Below are 16,188 nucleotides of genomic sequence, written 5' to 3'. Positions count from 1 at the left end.
TATGTATTATTGTTGCTCCTTTCAAGTAAATCTTTTTCCTCTGGCTGCATTCAGTCTTCACTTTGTTGTTGTCTGCTAAAGCCTCACAATGATGTTCCCGGATATGGCCTTCTTTTTATTTATCCCACATGGGTTTCACTGAGCATCCTGAATATGTGTATTGACATCATTCATCAGGTTTGAAGAAATTCTCAGCCATGAAGCCTACCAATATTGCCTCTGATTCATTCTCATGCCCATCTTCTAGGGCTTCAATAAACCACATCAATTAAAGATATGCATCTGTTTTTCTATATTTTCCTCTTTGTTTGGTCTCTGGATCATTTCTTCTGGCCTATCTTACCATTTAATTCTCTTTGCTCTAATCTGCTATAAGCCCCATTCACTGAGTTCTTAAAATTTATTTTTCAATGCTAGAATTTAGTGTTACTTGGCTGAATTTTTCGAATTTGGTTTTATCTCCATAAACTAATACTAAGCATATTTGCTTCAGAGCACCTGTTTGATATCTAGAATTCCAGAGTTTTCCTGTTGTTTCTGCTCCTTTTGCCTTGTGCTGTTTTATCTCTTTACATGAATTTTTAACTGGGAGTGTATTTCAAAATTTGTGAAAGGAATTTGAAGACTAGGGTGGTGTTACCTTGTTCCACAGAAGATTTCTGTTTGCTTCTGCCAGGCACGTGTGGATGCCGGTAGGCCAGAATAAAGGCCTGAGGTTTTCTAGATCATCCATGTGATAGTGCAAATATACCCCTATTCCAAGGTACAGCTTTAGGGTTTCGGCCCACTAGTGGTTCACTAGAATCCCTTCCTTGGCAGGTGCCAGATGTGAACACTGGTCTTCCCTTTGTGGAAAGTACTGCTTTACTGCTCAGCCACTTCTTGCTGATCAGAGAGTGCTTCCGGCATAAGACTCCTTCACATGCTGGTTTTCTGAGCTCTGGTTCTCTCCCTAATCTTGACCCAGAATTCCCCTGAGATCAAGAGTTGCATGTTCTACTGACTGAGCTAGCCAGGTGCCCCAGAAAAAAAAAAAAACAAAAAACAAAAAACTTTTGAATGAATGAATGCCGCAGAAATCCCCCACATTACAGTCAACATTTTGTTAGCCTTTTGACTATTTTCAGGTTTTATTTTTGTTGTTATTTCATCCAGTTATAATTACTGGACTAAGTAATTCAAATATTATTGGAGCCTTACATGTTTACTTGCTTTATAAACAGACTTTTGTCTTCTTGGTTTTTTTTTTAAATCATTTTATTTCTCATCCGTCCTCACCACTTCAAGTTTTTTTTTTTAATGTTTGCTTATTATTTAGAGACAGAGATAGAGCATGAGCATGGGAAGGGCAGAGAGAGAGGGAAACAGAGAATCCAAAGCAGGTTCCAGGCTCTGAGTGGTCTGCACAGAGCCCAACATGGGGCTCAAACTCACAAACCTTGAGATCGTGACCTGAGCCAAAGTCGGACGCTTAACCAACTGAGCCACCCAGGCTCCCGTCTTCTTGTTTTAAAGCCCGTTTTTACCACCACCACCAATTTATTTTTACATCTATATTTATAGTGCTAATAATGGTTATTAATAAAGTTAGGACTTTGTAGTGCTGTATAAAATAATCAATTGCCAAATTCCTTACTAGTTAAATAAGATACAGAAAATGACTTTGTTAAAATGAACAGAAAGGTATTCTTTTCCATGTTCTTATGCTTTTATGCCACAGAAATATTGTTGGATAGAACAGATTGATTTTGAATATTATCAAGTTCGAGAAAGAGATCACTGGTGATGGGAGAGTTTCTACTACAGATACTAGGTCTCCAAGAGATAAGCAGGGTAGACCTCTAGACATAAAACTGCCACATGGAAGGAAAAGGAGGAAAAGCATTGGGATATTCACAGGCTAAAAGTCTTTGACAACAGTTGTAACATGCTTGCTTGATGCCAGCCCATGTACACTAAAAATCTACCTGTCATGAAATCTTAGAGTCTGCTCTCAGCTCTTCAGGGAGAGGCCCACAAGGAGAAAGACACACGTACAAGGGAAATTCAGATCAAATCCCTATTTTACTAAACATAGTCTCTCATTAAAATGAATGAACTAAGGATCACCAGAAATTTATAGAAAATGAACAGCACAAAAGAAGAAATATTTAAAAGAATCTTAGCCCTTAGGAGACATTTGAAAGGATACTGCAACCTTTAAAAAAAAAAATAAAAGTGGATATTAAAAAAAGGAGTGATTTTAGGACAAGAAAAAGGTATTGGGAATAAAAAAGGTATTTGAACCTACTAAACTGATGACATGTGATATTAAACACTGTTAATTTCATGTGGTTATGATACTAGTACTATGGTGATATTTAAATTAAAAAATTACTTTTTCAGAGATATATACTGAAGTAGTTATGAACAAAATTATATAACATCTCTGATTTGCTTTAAAATAACCCAGTGAGGAAGGCACGGGTGGGAATATATGGTTACCTGTTGATAACTGCTGAGGTGTGGGAGACTGGAGCATGGAACTTTGTTCTTCCCTCTGCTTTTGTGTATGTTTGAAAATTCTTATAATAAAAAAGATTTTGGGGTTTTTTGGTTATTTTTATTTTGTTATATTTATATTTGGTTATTTTTATTTTGTTATATATTTGGTTATATATAATATTTTTTTTATATTGTTATTGTGTTATTTTATCTTAAGCAGGCTCCACACCCCATGTGGGGCTTGGACTCACAACCCTGAGATCAAGAGGTGCATTCTCTACTGATTGAGCCAGCCAGGTACCCCACAAAAAAAGACTTGAAACATACACTAAAAGTGCTAAAAACAGATGAATGAATGAATGCCACAGAAATCCCCCACATTACGGAATAAAAAAGGCAGAGGTGAATATGTGAAATAAAATTTACAACTCAAGAACAATAGAGGGATTTGACCGCGGTCTAACATAAGTTCTGTAAGAGGAAAACAGCAACAATGGAAGGGAAAAATGAGAAAGAAACAAAAAGTTACAAAAAATCCTTTGGAAAAGATATAGTGAACTGGCCCACACACATACATGCATAATAAATGGAAATTAAGCCTAAACCTGGATGCATCCTGGTAAGCTTTCAGAAATCCAAAGAGAAAATTTTAAATATTTTTAGGAAGAAAAAGCTAGTATTGCATGAAGAAATGGGAATCTTAATGACATCAAATTTCTCAACAGCAACACTGGCCACTAAAAGGAGAAATATTTTCAAAGATCTGAGAGAATGGGCTTTCAGTCTACAAATCTCTACCCAACCAAACTATCAAGTGAGAAGACAAAAGAAGGACATTTTAAGACATGTAAAAACTCGGGAACATTTCATCCATGCTCAATAAAAACACTTACTCAAAAATGCATTCCAAAAAGTGAGACCAAGACAGAAATAGGACACATGCGTGTGAGAGAGGACAATAACATGGGGCACAAGAAGTAGTCAACTGTGGAGCAGGATCTAGGAGAAACGAAGAAAGCTAACAGGAAATGAAAGAAAGATTCACTATACTTGACACCTGAAAGACTTTTGAGTTTCAAACATTTTGTAATATAGAATTATGTATTCAAATCATACTTGTTTAGACATAAATGATCTATAATCATGTAATTTTAGAATCAACCCATAGACAAAGCACAGAAAACAACAGAACATAATGTAAATGTCCAAAAACCCTCTCTACAGTGTAGAAATACTAACTGACCAAAATTGAGAGATGGAATAAGAACAGATAAGAAAGCTAAGTACCAGATTTTTCAACTGTGGCAAACTAATAAAAACGGTCCTGGGGAGGCTGGGTGGCTCAGTCAGTTAAAGTTAAATGTCCGACTTTGACTCAGGTCATGATCTAGTGATTCTTGAGTTCAAGCCCCACGTCAGGCTCTGTGCTGACAGCTCAGAGCCTGGAGCCTGCTTCAGATTCCCTGTCTCCTTCTCTCCCTGCTCCTCTCCCACCCACACTCCTGTCTCTCTCTAAGATAAACATTAAAAAATTAAAAAAAAAAAAAAACAGTCTTAAGTTGTTATCAAAAGGTCTTTAAATATGTTCTATAAAAATAAAGGTAACTACTCTAAAAACTAAAAATAGTAATACAAATTCAGAGGTATAGAGAAGCAGCAAGGTATTAGGAGGTATGTGGACACTATTATATTTTACAGTTGGGAAGTTCATACATACTGTCTATAGCTGGAATCAAGATAAGGGAAGAGAAGTGTATCAGTGATGATGGTAACCATCAGAAAAACTCAAAGCAAACCACTGACAGTGGTTATAGCTGAGAAGTATGATAACGAGGCACCAAGAGAACACATGGGCTCTTTCCATAATTTGGCTGTTGTTGATAATGCTGTTATAAACACCGGCGTGCACGAATCCCGTTGAATTAGTATTTTTGCATTCTTTGGGTAAATACTAGTAGTACAATTGCTGGACCATAGGGTAGTTTTATTTTCTACTTTTTGAGGAACCTCCACAGTGCTTTCCAGAGTGGCTCTACCAGTTTGCATTCCTACCAATAGTGCAATGGGGTTCCCTTTTCTCCATATTCTCACCAACATCTATTGTTTCTTGTGTTGTTGATTTTAGCCATTCTGACAGGTGTGAGATGATATCTCATTGTGGTTTTGACTTGTCTTTTCCTGATGATCAGTAATGTTGAGCATCTTTTCATGTATCTATTGGCCATCTTCTTTTGAAAAGTATCTATTCATGTCCATTTTTAAATTGGGTTGTTTTTGGGGTGTTGGGTTTTACACATTCTTTACATATTTTGGATTCTAACCCTTTATCAGATATGTCATTTGCAAATATCTTCTCCTATTCCATAAGTTGCCTATTGACTGATGAATGGATAAAGATGATGTGATACACACACACACACACACACACACACACACACACACACACACACACACACACTGGAATATTACTCAGCCATAAAAAAGAAATGAAATCTTGCCATTTGCCAACAACATGGATGGAACTAGAATTATGCTAAGCAAAATAAGTCAGTTAGAGAAAGACAAACACCATATGATTTCACTCATCTGTGGAATTCAAGAAACAAAACAAATGAGCAAAGGGGAAAAAGAGAGAGAGAGGCAAACCAAGAAACAGACTCTTAACCATAGAGAACAAACTGATGGTTACCAGAAGGGAGGTGAGTAGAGGATGGGTTAAATAGGTGATGGGGATTAGGGAGGGCACATGTCATGATGGGTACCCCGTGTTGTATGGAAGTGTTCAATCACTATATTGCACACCTGAAACTAATATTACACTGCATGTTAAGTGCAATTTAGATAAAAACTTTAAAAAAAAAGGAGGTACCAAAGGGAGACAAAGAGGCTTAAATAATTTTAAAACATTCTGTTCCTTCTGCATTTTTATATACCATGTAGTACATTATTTCTGTAATAAAAACAAATTTAATGAACAATATGAATACATTTATAGGGTAAATAAAGCAAGTTGGATTTGCTGAATTCCTTGAGTTTACCTGTACAAACATACCAAAATTCTATAAACACTATTGTTCATTTTATTCTTAAATTCTAAGCAATTTGGAGAACTAGTTAATGTAATTAACTATTGATCTTTAACATAAATAACGGTGGCATTTACCTGGAAAAATATATACATTGTTTCCTTGGCCTGGTGTAAATACTTGCCCGTCATTGAGTTTCACTGGCTCAAATGGACTGCCACTGGCAAACAAACACCTTCCCTGTTAAGAAATGAAACAACTTCAATTTGTAACTTCATTTGGACTAAAATATTGAGGTGAATCAAAACAATGAATCAAAACAAAGTTAAATCCTGTACTAAAACAGACCAATATATTCTTTGTGAACAGACATAATTTATTATATAACGTAATACTTCCACTAAAATTCTTATTAGATGGGTGCCTGGGTGGCTTAGCTGGTTAAGCGTCTGACTCTTGATTTTGGTTCAGGTCATGATCTCATAGTTCACGGGATTGCGCCCCGCATAGGGGTCTGTGATGACAGTGCAGAGGCTGCTTGGGATTGTCTTTCCCTTTCTCTCTGCCCCTCCTCCTGCTTACTCTCTCTCTCTCAAAATAAATAAATAAATATTTAAAAAATTCTTATTAGAATGATGTGTTGTTGTTTTTTTTAATGTTAGAGAGAGGCAGAGAGAGAAAGAGCACAAGTAGGGGAGAGGGCAGAGGGAGAGAGGGAATCTGAAGCAGGCTCGACATTGGGGTTTGATCCCACGACTCTGGGATCATGACCTGAGACAAAATCGAGAGTCAGACATTCAACTGACTGAGCCACCCAGGCGCCCCTAGAATGAGGTTTTATGCATCACACACATTCAAATAAAGTTGAAAACTGCCCATTAATAAACTAAAAATCCTGACACTTCTTTTTCCTTTTAAAATGTAGATGGGCCAACAAATGCTATCCTGAAAATAAAGATTGCTGTAAACACCTGTGAATGAAGTGGAACACATCAAAAATTAAATTGTGACCAATGACTGTCCATCTGCTGTTTTTTGGCTCTGTTCCAGGAGCTTTCTATGAGTTAACTCAGTATAGCCTGTGTAAGAAACCTTCTGGGATTATCATCTCCATCTCACTGATATATAAAAAAAAAAAATCTCATGGGGCGCCTGGGTGGCGCAGTCGGTTAAGCGTCTGACTTCAGCCAGGTCACGATCTCGCGGTCCGGGAGTTCGAGCCCCGCGTCAGGCTCTGGGCTGATGGCTCAGAGCCTGGAGCCTGTTTCCGATTCTGTGTCTCCCTCTCTCTCTGCCCCTCCCCCGTTCATGCTCTGTCTCTCTCTGTCCCAAAAATTAAAAAAAAAAAAATCTCATAAAACTATGGCTTAGATGTCCAAGTGCTTTGTAAAAAGTCACGCATCACAACTGCAGCAGTTACATTTGAATCCAGACTTTTTTTTTATAACTCTAAAGCCCATGGTCTTTCCATTCTGCTATAATGCCCGAATTATGCAGTTCACACAAAGGTGTATGGTATACCCACACTATTACCCCAGAAAAATATGGCATGTTGCCTTGTTGAAGAAAAATAAATCTCCAAATTTGTTGTGTCACTTCTAGCACTATGCTCAACAATGGTATACAATGTTACTAGCAAATTCAATATTTCTTTAAAAAATTTTTTTAAATGTTTGTTTATTTTTGAGGGGGGGGGGGGGGAGGAGAAGGGGCAGGGAGCGAAGGGAGACACAGAATCCCAAGCAGGCTCCAGGCTCTGAGCTGTCAGCACTCTGACGCAGGGCTCAAACCCACAAACCGTGAGATCGTGACCTGAGCCAACATCAGACGCTCAACTGACTGGGCCACCCAGGCACCCTGAATATTCACTATTTCTAAGAGAGAATCAGATGCCCATGAAATTGAAGAGCACCTGAAAGTAAATTTGTAAATCCTTTAAATATCATTTCCCTGTGCCAAATCTTACCTGCCCCACTCCTCCTTGGCAAAAAAACAAAACAAAACAAACAACGATAATCTATCTTGGAACACTTGAGGTATGACTAAAGTAGATCATGTTTAATCAGCTACTTGGATTAAAGAAAAGGAGATTTATAGAAAACTAAACTATCTCCACACAGTAGGATGGACAAACTGACATGGCACCTGAACACTGGGCAGAATAAGAAGCGTTTAGACAACGCTATTGTCTTCTTTTCTCTAGATCTAAAAATGTGTATTATACCATTATACCAATGGTGTAATGATTATTCTTTGAAGTACAGTGGATCCTCAGATTTAACACTCAAGAATTTGACCCTTTGGATCATATGAGCAGACACTTGTAACTGGGAATATAACCCTGTGGCAGTATTAAAGAATTCAAAAGAACTAAATCTTAAACAATTTGGATGAAAGTAAAAATTTGTTCCCAACAGCTGTCAGATGACTGAGAACAATGGCCCTCATAAAGACAAACACTGACAGTGAAGATGCGTTTGAAGAGGGTAAAAAGAATTGTTTTATGAAACGTGAGGGCAAGAAAGCAGAATTTATTTATGAGTTGACTATTTCTATAATACATCTTTGTACGTCTGTGTCACTAAATAATTGGAAAAATAATCAAATAGAAATTCTACAAAGGAAAAATACAATAAAATTAAGAATCTAACAACAGACTAGCATAGCTAAAAAAAAGAATATGCCAACTAGAAGATAAAGTCAAAGAAAATCACCAGATTAAAACACAGTATGCAGACAGGATGGTGTATATATAAACTAATGTAGTAGATATAAGAGATATGGTGAAAAGGTCTGACAATCACACAACTGGAGTCCCACAAGAAGAGAGAGAGAAGGCAGCCAAATCAGAGATACTGCCAAAAGAGACCACAAGAGAGGGCAGCATCAAGATAAAGAGCTCACAGTCCCAGGGGGAATAAATACAAAGAAAAACACACCCATGCCCAATGTGGTAAAACCCAAGACAAAATGGTATATCAAAAGGAAAACAAATCAGAAAACAAGAGAATAATATCTTCAAAGTGCTAAAATAAAGTCCCTGTCAACTTTTACTTCTATGCACAGTGAAAATATCCTTCAAAATGAAGGCAAAATAAAGCAATTATCAAGAAAATTCATCAGACCCACACTCAAGGAAAGTTCTTCTGGTAGAAGGAAAATGATCCAAGATAAAAGCACACACATACAGGAAGGACAAAATGGCAACAGAAGATATCAAAATGTATCGAAATGAATATTTTGTGTTTAGAATCATAATGTCTTTTGGGGTTTAAAACATAGAGAGAGTTAAAATGCACAACAATGGGGCCCCTGAATGGCTCAGTTCGTTAAGCATCTGACTCTTAATATCGGCCCAGGTTGTGTACTCGCCATTTTGAGATTGAGCCCTGCAACAGGCTCTGCATTCAGTTGGGCTCTGCACCTGCTTGGGATTCTCTTACTCCCTCTCTCTCAAAATAAATAAATAAACATTAAAAAAATAATAAATAAAACACACAAGACCCACAAGACATGAGGGTATTAAAATGGAAATATAAGGTAATTGCTTTCAAGAATTCAAACAAGCAATAATATCAGAATTTGACAATCCATGGGTGCATACTGGAATCTCTAGAGTAACCAAGAAAAGAATTACACAAGGATGTATAACTAACAGGCTACTAGAGGGAAAATAATAGACAAGACCAATTCATGCAGTTGTCATCAGTACCTCTGTAAGTGTATATGCTTCTTCAGCTGTGCATTCAGCCTTTGCTGTAGGATTGCTCAATGCAAATATTACAGGCCTTTCGTTGATATCAGCCATGGCTTTGATTACATCAGGGGTGAAAAGCCGGCCAGCTCCTGCAACTCCTATGACATATGGGGGGGGGGGGAGCAATTTCATTATAGTTAAAATAAAACAATTCTTATCAACATCATTTCTACAATAGGTTTAATACAACAAAAGCATAGGTAAACTCCCATCACAAAGACAGATTTTGTATAGCTGAGAAAATGCCATGGGAACAAAATCTTGAATCTGAAAACAACAATAAAATTCTAAAAGCTTTCACTGAAATACTCAGTTTGCCCCAAAAATAGTGAATTGCAGGAAATAAAAGAAGAGTATGAGAGCACCTCCAACTCTAATTAAGAAGATAAAACTTGCCACAACATGGAGGAACCCTGAGGACATTATGCTAAGTAAAATAAGCCAGTCACAAAAGGACAAACGCTGTAGGATTCCACTTACATGAGGTACCTAGAGTAGTCAAATTCATCAATACAAAAAGTAGAACGGTGATTGCCAGGGGCTGGGGGCAAGTATTTGTTGCCCCCAACATGGGTATGGAGTTTCAGTTTTGCAAGATGCAGAGTTCTGGAGCCTGGCTGCACAGCAACGTGAATGCACCTAACATATCCAACTGTACATTTAAAAATGGTTATGATGGCAAATTTTACATTATGTGTATTTTACCGCAGTTACAAATGAATTTTAAAAAGATAAAAACTTGCATCTCAAATGTTAAACTTTCAAACTCCGGTATTCATTACAAAATACCAGAAATTCAGAAGGGATACCAAATCATCTTGACTAAAGCAATCTATTTTCTTGATGGAATTTAATGGCCTTTTTATTAAGCTCCTATACTGTATTAGGCCTCTGGGATATAAAAATGAGTATAACGCAGCTTATAATTGAGAAAAAAAACAAGTAAAGAGAAAAATGAGAAAACCTGTAACAGGTGCCAACAAGTACGCAGTGTTACAGAGGAGGACCCGGCCCATGACAGGACGCTGGGGATGACCAAGCAGTGCCTCAGCTGAGTACTCTTCCAGTTCATCCAGTAAAGAGACTTCAATAGTCAAAATAATTAATTTTCAATTCTGTTTTATAAACTGATATGTAATAAAGAGAAATATTGATCTGGATACCAAAGTTTTAGCACCTGCTCTGTCACTCCTGGATATATGAAATATTCACAAATCTTGGGCAGGTTGTTTAACATCCCCGTGCTTGTTTTTCCTATGTACAATAGGAATTTATATTCAGTGTTTCTCCATGTGGAGGTGTGTGAACATATTTTTAGGAGTCCGTGAGTTCTAAAATAATTAAACCTTTAAAATTTTTGTTTTCTTGACCCTCCAGAGATAGACTGAATGGACAGATTCTTAGGTTTCCATATAGGGTTTTGAGAGAAGTTGGATGATCTTCAAGATGTCCTCTTGCTCTAAAACAATTATGAGTTCTAATCAATGAAGAAGCTAATGGCCATAGAAACTTACTGTTTGTGACTGGTTTACTATTTAAAATTCTACAGGGCCTCTTCAAGAAAGTGATAAAATTATTTAAAAATTATAGATTCAAATCTTACAGCTGTATACGAAATGAAATTGCTCCTCTTTTAAAAACTTTTACATTTTCGGGGCACCTGGGTGGTTCAGTCAGTTAAGCATCCGACTCTTGATCTTGGCTCAGGCCATGATCTCGCAGTTCATGAGTTTGAGCCCCAAGTCAGGCTCTGCACAGATGGCATGGAGCCTGCTTGGGATACTGTCAATCTCTCTCTCTCTCTGCCCCAACCCCTCGTGTTTTCTCTGTCTCTCTCTCAAAATAAATAAATAAACTTAAAAAAAAAAAAAGACTTTTACATTTTCTGCTATGAACTCAGTGCCATTCCGGCATAGTCAGATGTCAGCTATGCAATGCCTGACTTTCAAAACGTACCAAAGCTTTCTGCTTTGTTGCCAATGCAAAGCTTTGACTCTGCATAGGACTTTCTTGGTTCAGTCTGTCAGGTGACCTTGGTCTTTTTTCAGGTTTTGAGTGCAGCGGTCAGTCACACCAACTCTAAAAGCAAAGCATGATAAATTGCACAGCTTCGAGCACTTAAAAGTACAAGCAACATCTGTTAACTGAACTTTACACACTATGACCAAAAGGCTACCACAGAAAAAAAAACATTATATGCTGAAAGCTAAATAAAATGGGTCATTTCATTTTTAGTGCTCTTGCGTGATAGATATGCCCAGCAACATAGAGTTAAGTGATACAATGATTTGTCAACAACTCCACTTACCAATTATAGCTGAAGGCTTGAGTATGTTTACTGCATCTTCAAAAGTATCAGGTATATGCTCTGGGGCTGAGTGAGCAAAGGGCTCCTGATGACTCTCGATTTTAGCTTTTCGTCCCTGAATTTTTGGGAAAAATACAGTATTTTTTAGTAAATGCTTACCGAGAATTAATCGAAAAGACATCATTATGAGTCACATATTGTTTCTATAATACGAATGTCTTTTCATTCTCATTTACTTTCCTCTTCAACCTCTATCTTGCAATTCTATCTTTGCAGTGTCCACAAAACCCACATATAAAACATAAATCCAATCTTGTCATAATCAGAAACTTCCTAGTCCCTCTCAAAAACTCATTTACTTTGTTAAGTGCTTCTAAATCCAATATGGCACAAAGGCTTATAATACCCTATCCGGGTTAGGCACATTTTGGAATTCAGAATTTTTCACATTTTAGAAACGTATTATGGTAATATAGCAAATATTACAAATCTTCCCACCGTGGACACCCCAAAGTGAACAACACTTATGAACAGTACTACCAATACCCTCTCTGGTTTTGCTACCAGGTAAGTTCAAGTCTGTCAGATCTGTTACCAATTTCAGAAAAAACTTTGGGGTTTCAGAGCTTTTAGGAATCTAGACATCATGGACTAGTTGTGCTAACAAGAGTTCTGAAGCAAGAGGAACAGGGAATTCTGGCTCAGGACGGCTGAATTAAGAACATGCTTTCCTCCACGAATCCCAGGCCAAAAACTAGAACAATGAAATCCTTAGCAGTATTACAAGGCCACCAGAGGTACCACTGACAAACCAGAACATTGAAGAATTTCTCAGTATCGAAAGCAGGCAAAAACACATAGAACGCAAAAACCAACCAGGCTGAGAAATCCATACCCTTATTTTGGCAAAAGAGAAGACCCTGCCGCAGAGGTGAAACTTTGCATCAGAATTCCAGAATAGCCCCAGAGAAGAACTAGCAAGGTTTGGGAAAAGCAACACACCGCCATCGGTTGGCTGGGAAGTTAATTAAAGGACTGACATCTAGCCTCAACAGATCCAGGTTTTCAGAACAGTGGCTTCCTGTGCTCACTCTCCACTATGGGGGTTCAACGGGAAACTCCCAAAGTCTCAATAAGGAGGGCAGTGTTTGGGCCACCAAGAGAGACTGGACACCTATGTGTTTTATACATAGGTCAAGCTATCCACACACCCTCAAAGAAAAATAGACTTTGAACTTGTGGATATAGAGGGATTCTCACTGGTGCTAACCAATACCATATTCATTGTTGAGCTGACTTGTTTATTAAAAAGAATCACAAAACATCTGTGAAAACCAACACCACAAAAAGAAGCATCAAACTGGGTACCAGTAAAAATATGTATTCTGCCAACAGCTTTCTAAAAACACAAGGTTTATAATCCTTGTATTTGATATATAAGCAAATACGGTGGCTATAGCTCACTTGGGAGGCAGCACAGTCCAATGGTTAAGAGCACAGACCTCACAGGCTGCTCGGATGCGACTCTTACACACAACTTAAATTGATGACCTTGGAAAAGTCACCTGCCCTTTCAAACCGCAGTTTCCTCATCTGTAAAATTTCACAGAATTTTTGAGAAGATTAAATGACATAATACCTGTAGAGTCTTACCACAACGTCTGCTGCATTTTAAACTACTATTTAAAATTATGTATAATTTAAGCACTCAAAAACTTTTCATTCATACACTTCTTCATTTTATTTTTTGTACGAATAGTTGTGAGCACTAATTAGGAAGGCAAGATTTCAGAACTGAAACAAAGCACACGGAAATAAACTTGCTCCAAAGATATGTATTTCAAGTAACTGAGGTATGTCATTATATATAACAAAAATACAATAGCATTGTGTACTGGACAGGTTCAACTATGAAACAGTTTACCTACATTATAATGTGTTACACAGTATAAGATACAAGGCATTTCTTAAGCTACTAAAAATGGCAATCAATGCTAGGAAGGCAGGCAGGTCCAAAGGATACTAAATTAATCTGGCATAGAAGCTTCTTATTATCCATGAACTGGCTTCAAGAAAATGTCCGTGGACATCTGTTAGACTGCTACAAGGGATTATGATCTCCAAATGGTTAAAGAATTTCTGCTCAAATGTCAGATGTCCTGCTAACAATTTAATTAGAAACTTCTGAGTTCCCATATAAAGCCTAGTTAGAAAGGTCAAGTACAATCTTATTTGTATGGCTACTTGCTTTCTTAAGACTCAGAGAACAAAGCAAGAAAGAAAATGTCCGTGCCAACATGGAGATTATGATTTAAATAAAAAGCAAGAGTCTTTATAAAAGACAAAAAGTAGACTGGAGGCACCTGGGTGGCTCAGTCAAACATCCAAATCTTGATTTCAGCTTAGGTCACAATCTCACAGTTCCTGGGATCAAGCCCCACGTTGGGCTCCATGCTGACAGCGTAGAGCCTGCTTGGGATTCTCTCCCTCTCTCTCTCTCTCTGTACTCCCCCCACTCACGAGCATGCACTCTCTTTCCCTCTCTCAAAATAAATAAACTTAAAAACAAAAAAACATGGGAGGATTTCTGTTGAGAATATACTGGAAGGTCCCCAATTGGTACAATCTGGACAGTTCAGTGCAATACAGTATTTTAAGAATTGGTAATATTTTAAAAATCAAACTAAAAACACCATTGTTAACAACATTCTTTTGCTTCTCCAAGATTTAATTACCTTACCTTAAATAATAAACCAAACTTGTCAACCATCCAAATTTTCTTTTGTGCCTCTTCTTCTGAGAGGCCATTTTCTACCATGGCCATAACGATGAGATTTGCAATCCCAAGAGCAGCCTGTCCAACAAAATATAAATTTTAAAATTAAAGATGAAGGTAAGGCACAATGCTTGAGTTACTTTATATATGAGGATTATGTGTTATGAGGAATATTTGGTTTACTCTTCTCTAATAAACCACACAAAAGTTGATTTGCTATAATATTCTCTCTAATCATATTTTAAATGATCTACTTTATAATAGAGATCTTCAATTCACACAAGATCTCAACAAAATGAAAAGTTCATTATGTCCCATTTGCCAATTCTAAAGGACGATGTTGATTTTAAACTCTAAAAGCTTACAAAAACTTACCTCTCCTGCTCCAAGAAATAAGATTTTGTGTTCTGAGAACGACTTCCCAATAACTTTTTGTGCTGCGAGAAGACCTGCTAAAGCTACTGCAGCCGTCCCTGTGCGGAAAAGAAAGATTTCTTAGAATAAAAAAGGGGCATGTTAAAAACCTTTAAAGAAAGTAGGGGGTCAAAAACCTAAGGTTTTCTTTTTGCTTTACCTTGAATATCATCATTGAAGGTGCAGTACTTTTCTCGATATTTTCTCAAGAATCTGAATGCATTATGATTTCCAAAGTCTTCAAACTGAATAAGTGTGTTCTGTCCATATCTAAAAACAGCGAAACCCATAATGGCTGTGTTGAAAATACCACCATTAGATAGCTTTTCTAATAGTCTTTATCATCCCATTTAAAAATAATGTATCCCTTAAATGGGCACCTGGCAATTTTCAGAGAGCCTCTGAAAAACTGGAGTCGAAATGTAGAAATCTACTACTCATTCAGAAAAATTTATGAGGTGGACCTATGGGATAGTCACTGGCATAAACTATATCCACGTGTTACCAAGCACATACAAGCATGAAATAACTTCCTAAAAAGAAAGGGATTTTACCTCTGAGTCTCATAAAGTATCTATTTGACATGTATATTCTCACTGTACTAGCAGTTAAACAGCAACACAGGAGAGTATATTAAGGAAGAGTTTATATTAAATAAGAAATTAAAAAATAATTTCTGTACGAGTTCACTGGCATTCAAAAAAAAAGACATCAATCATCTTGGTGAGATGGGGTAAGGGAAGGCTTGAAGAGGCGAGGAGACTTCATTTGGGCCCTGAAAGAACAAAAAGTAAAGAAGCAGGAAGAAAAACAAGGTGTGTTTTGGTGAACCTGAATTGTCAACAATCAGGCTATATATTTCAGGGTTTATATGAAAGAATAAGACGTTGGTTAAGGTAGGCGGGGCCAGATAAGGGAGAATCCTAAATGCACAATCAGAGAATGGGACTTTGTTGTGGATCCAAGGTAAAATCACTGAAGGCTGCAGGGAAGGGAAGACCCCTGTTAGGAAGGACAGACCTGCCAGTGACGTGTAACACACACTGGTGTGTGGAGAAGCAGGAAGCAGCCAGGAGGCTACTATGGTATAAGGACAAGAGAATCTGAAGGAAAAACCATGGGAAGTTAAAGGGACAATTTTAAGACATTAGAATGAGCAAAAAGAACTTGATAAGGGCCACCTGGGAAGTCAGGGAAACGCCATTAAAATGCCAAAGCAATCTGGATGACTACGAAGGTACTAGTTATTGTCCAAGGTAGCGAAGTGAGGAGACAGGGAGGAGGTGGCAATTTGCGGGAAGATGAAACGTTTAGTTTTAGATATGTCAACTTTGACTAGGGAAAGGCATTAATTTTTAGTATCTTCTATGTACTAGCAATTTAAAAGGTAGGGCAGGGCTAGTATCATAAAGAGTTTGAACTT

At 37.4% G+C, this 16,188-nt stretch overlaps 1 protein-coding gene across 1 annotated transcript in view; it reads right to left on the bottom strand.

The window, feature by feature from the left end:
* Positions 1-16,188, bottom strand: part of ME2 (malic enzyme 2) — a 52,593-nt gene that overhangs the window by 9,397 nt on the left and 27,008 nt on the right. Inside the window, exons 8-13 of the mRNA XM_025931217.2 lie at positions 14,926-15,035; positions 14,727-14,824; positions 14,316-14,429; positions 11,576-11,690; positions 9,223-9,365; positions 5,648-5,750 (exon numbers count right to left, since the gene is read on the bottom strand). Of these exons, the coding sequence (XP_025787002.1) occupies positions 5,648-5,750; positions 9,223-9,365; positions 11,576-11,690; positions 14,316-14,429; positions 14,727-14,824; positions 14,926-15,035 (683 nt within the window). The remainder of the gene's footprint in view (positions 1-5,647; positions 5,751-9,222; positions 9,366-11,575; positions 11,691-14,315; positions 14,430-14,726; positions 14,825-14,925; positions 15,036-16,188) is intronic.

This window comes from Puma concolor, chromosome D3 (assembly GCF_028749965.1).
Source record: "Puma concolor isolate L17-30 chromosome D3, mPumCon1.1.hap2, whole genome shotgun sequence".
NCBI classification, from domain to species: Eukaryota; Metazoa; Chordata; class Mammalia; order Carnivora; family Felidae; genus Puma; species Puma concolor.
The sequence above is the reverse complement of the archived record's forward strand: the minus strand, read 5'-3'. Positions and strand labels throughout refer to the sequence as shown.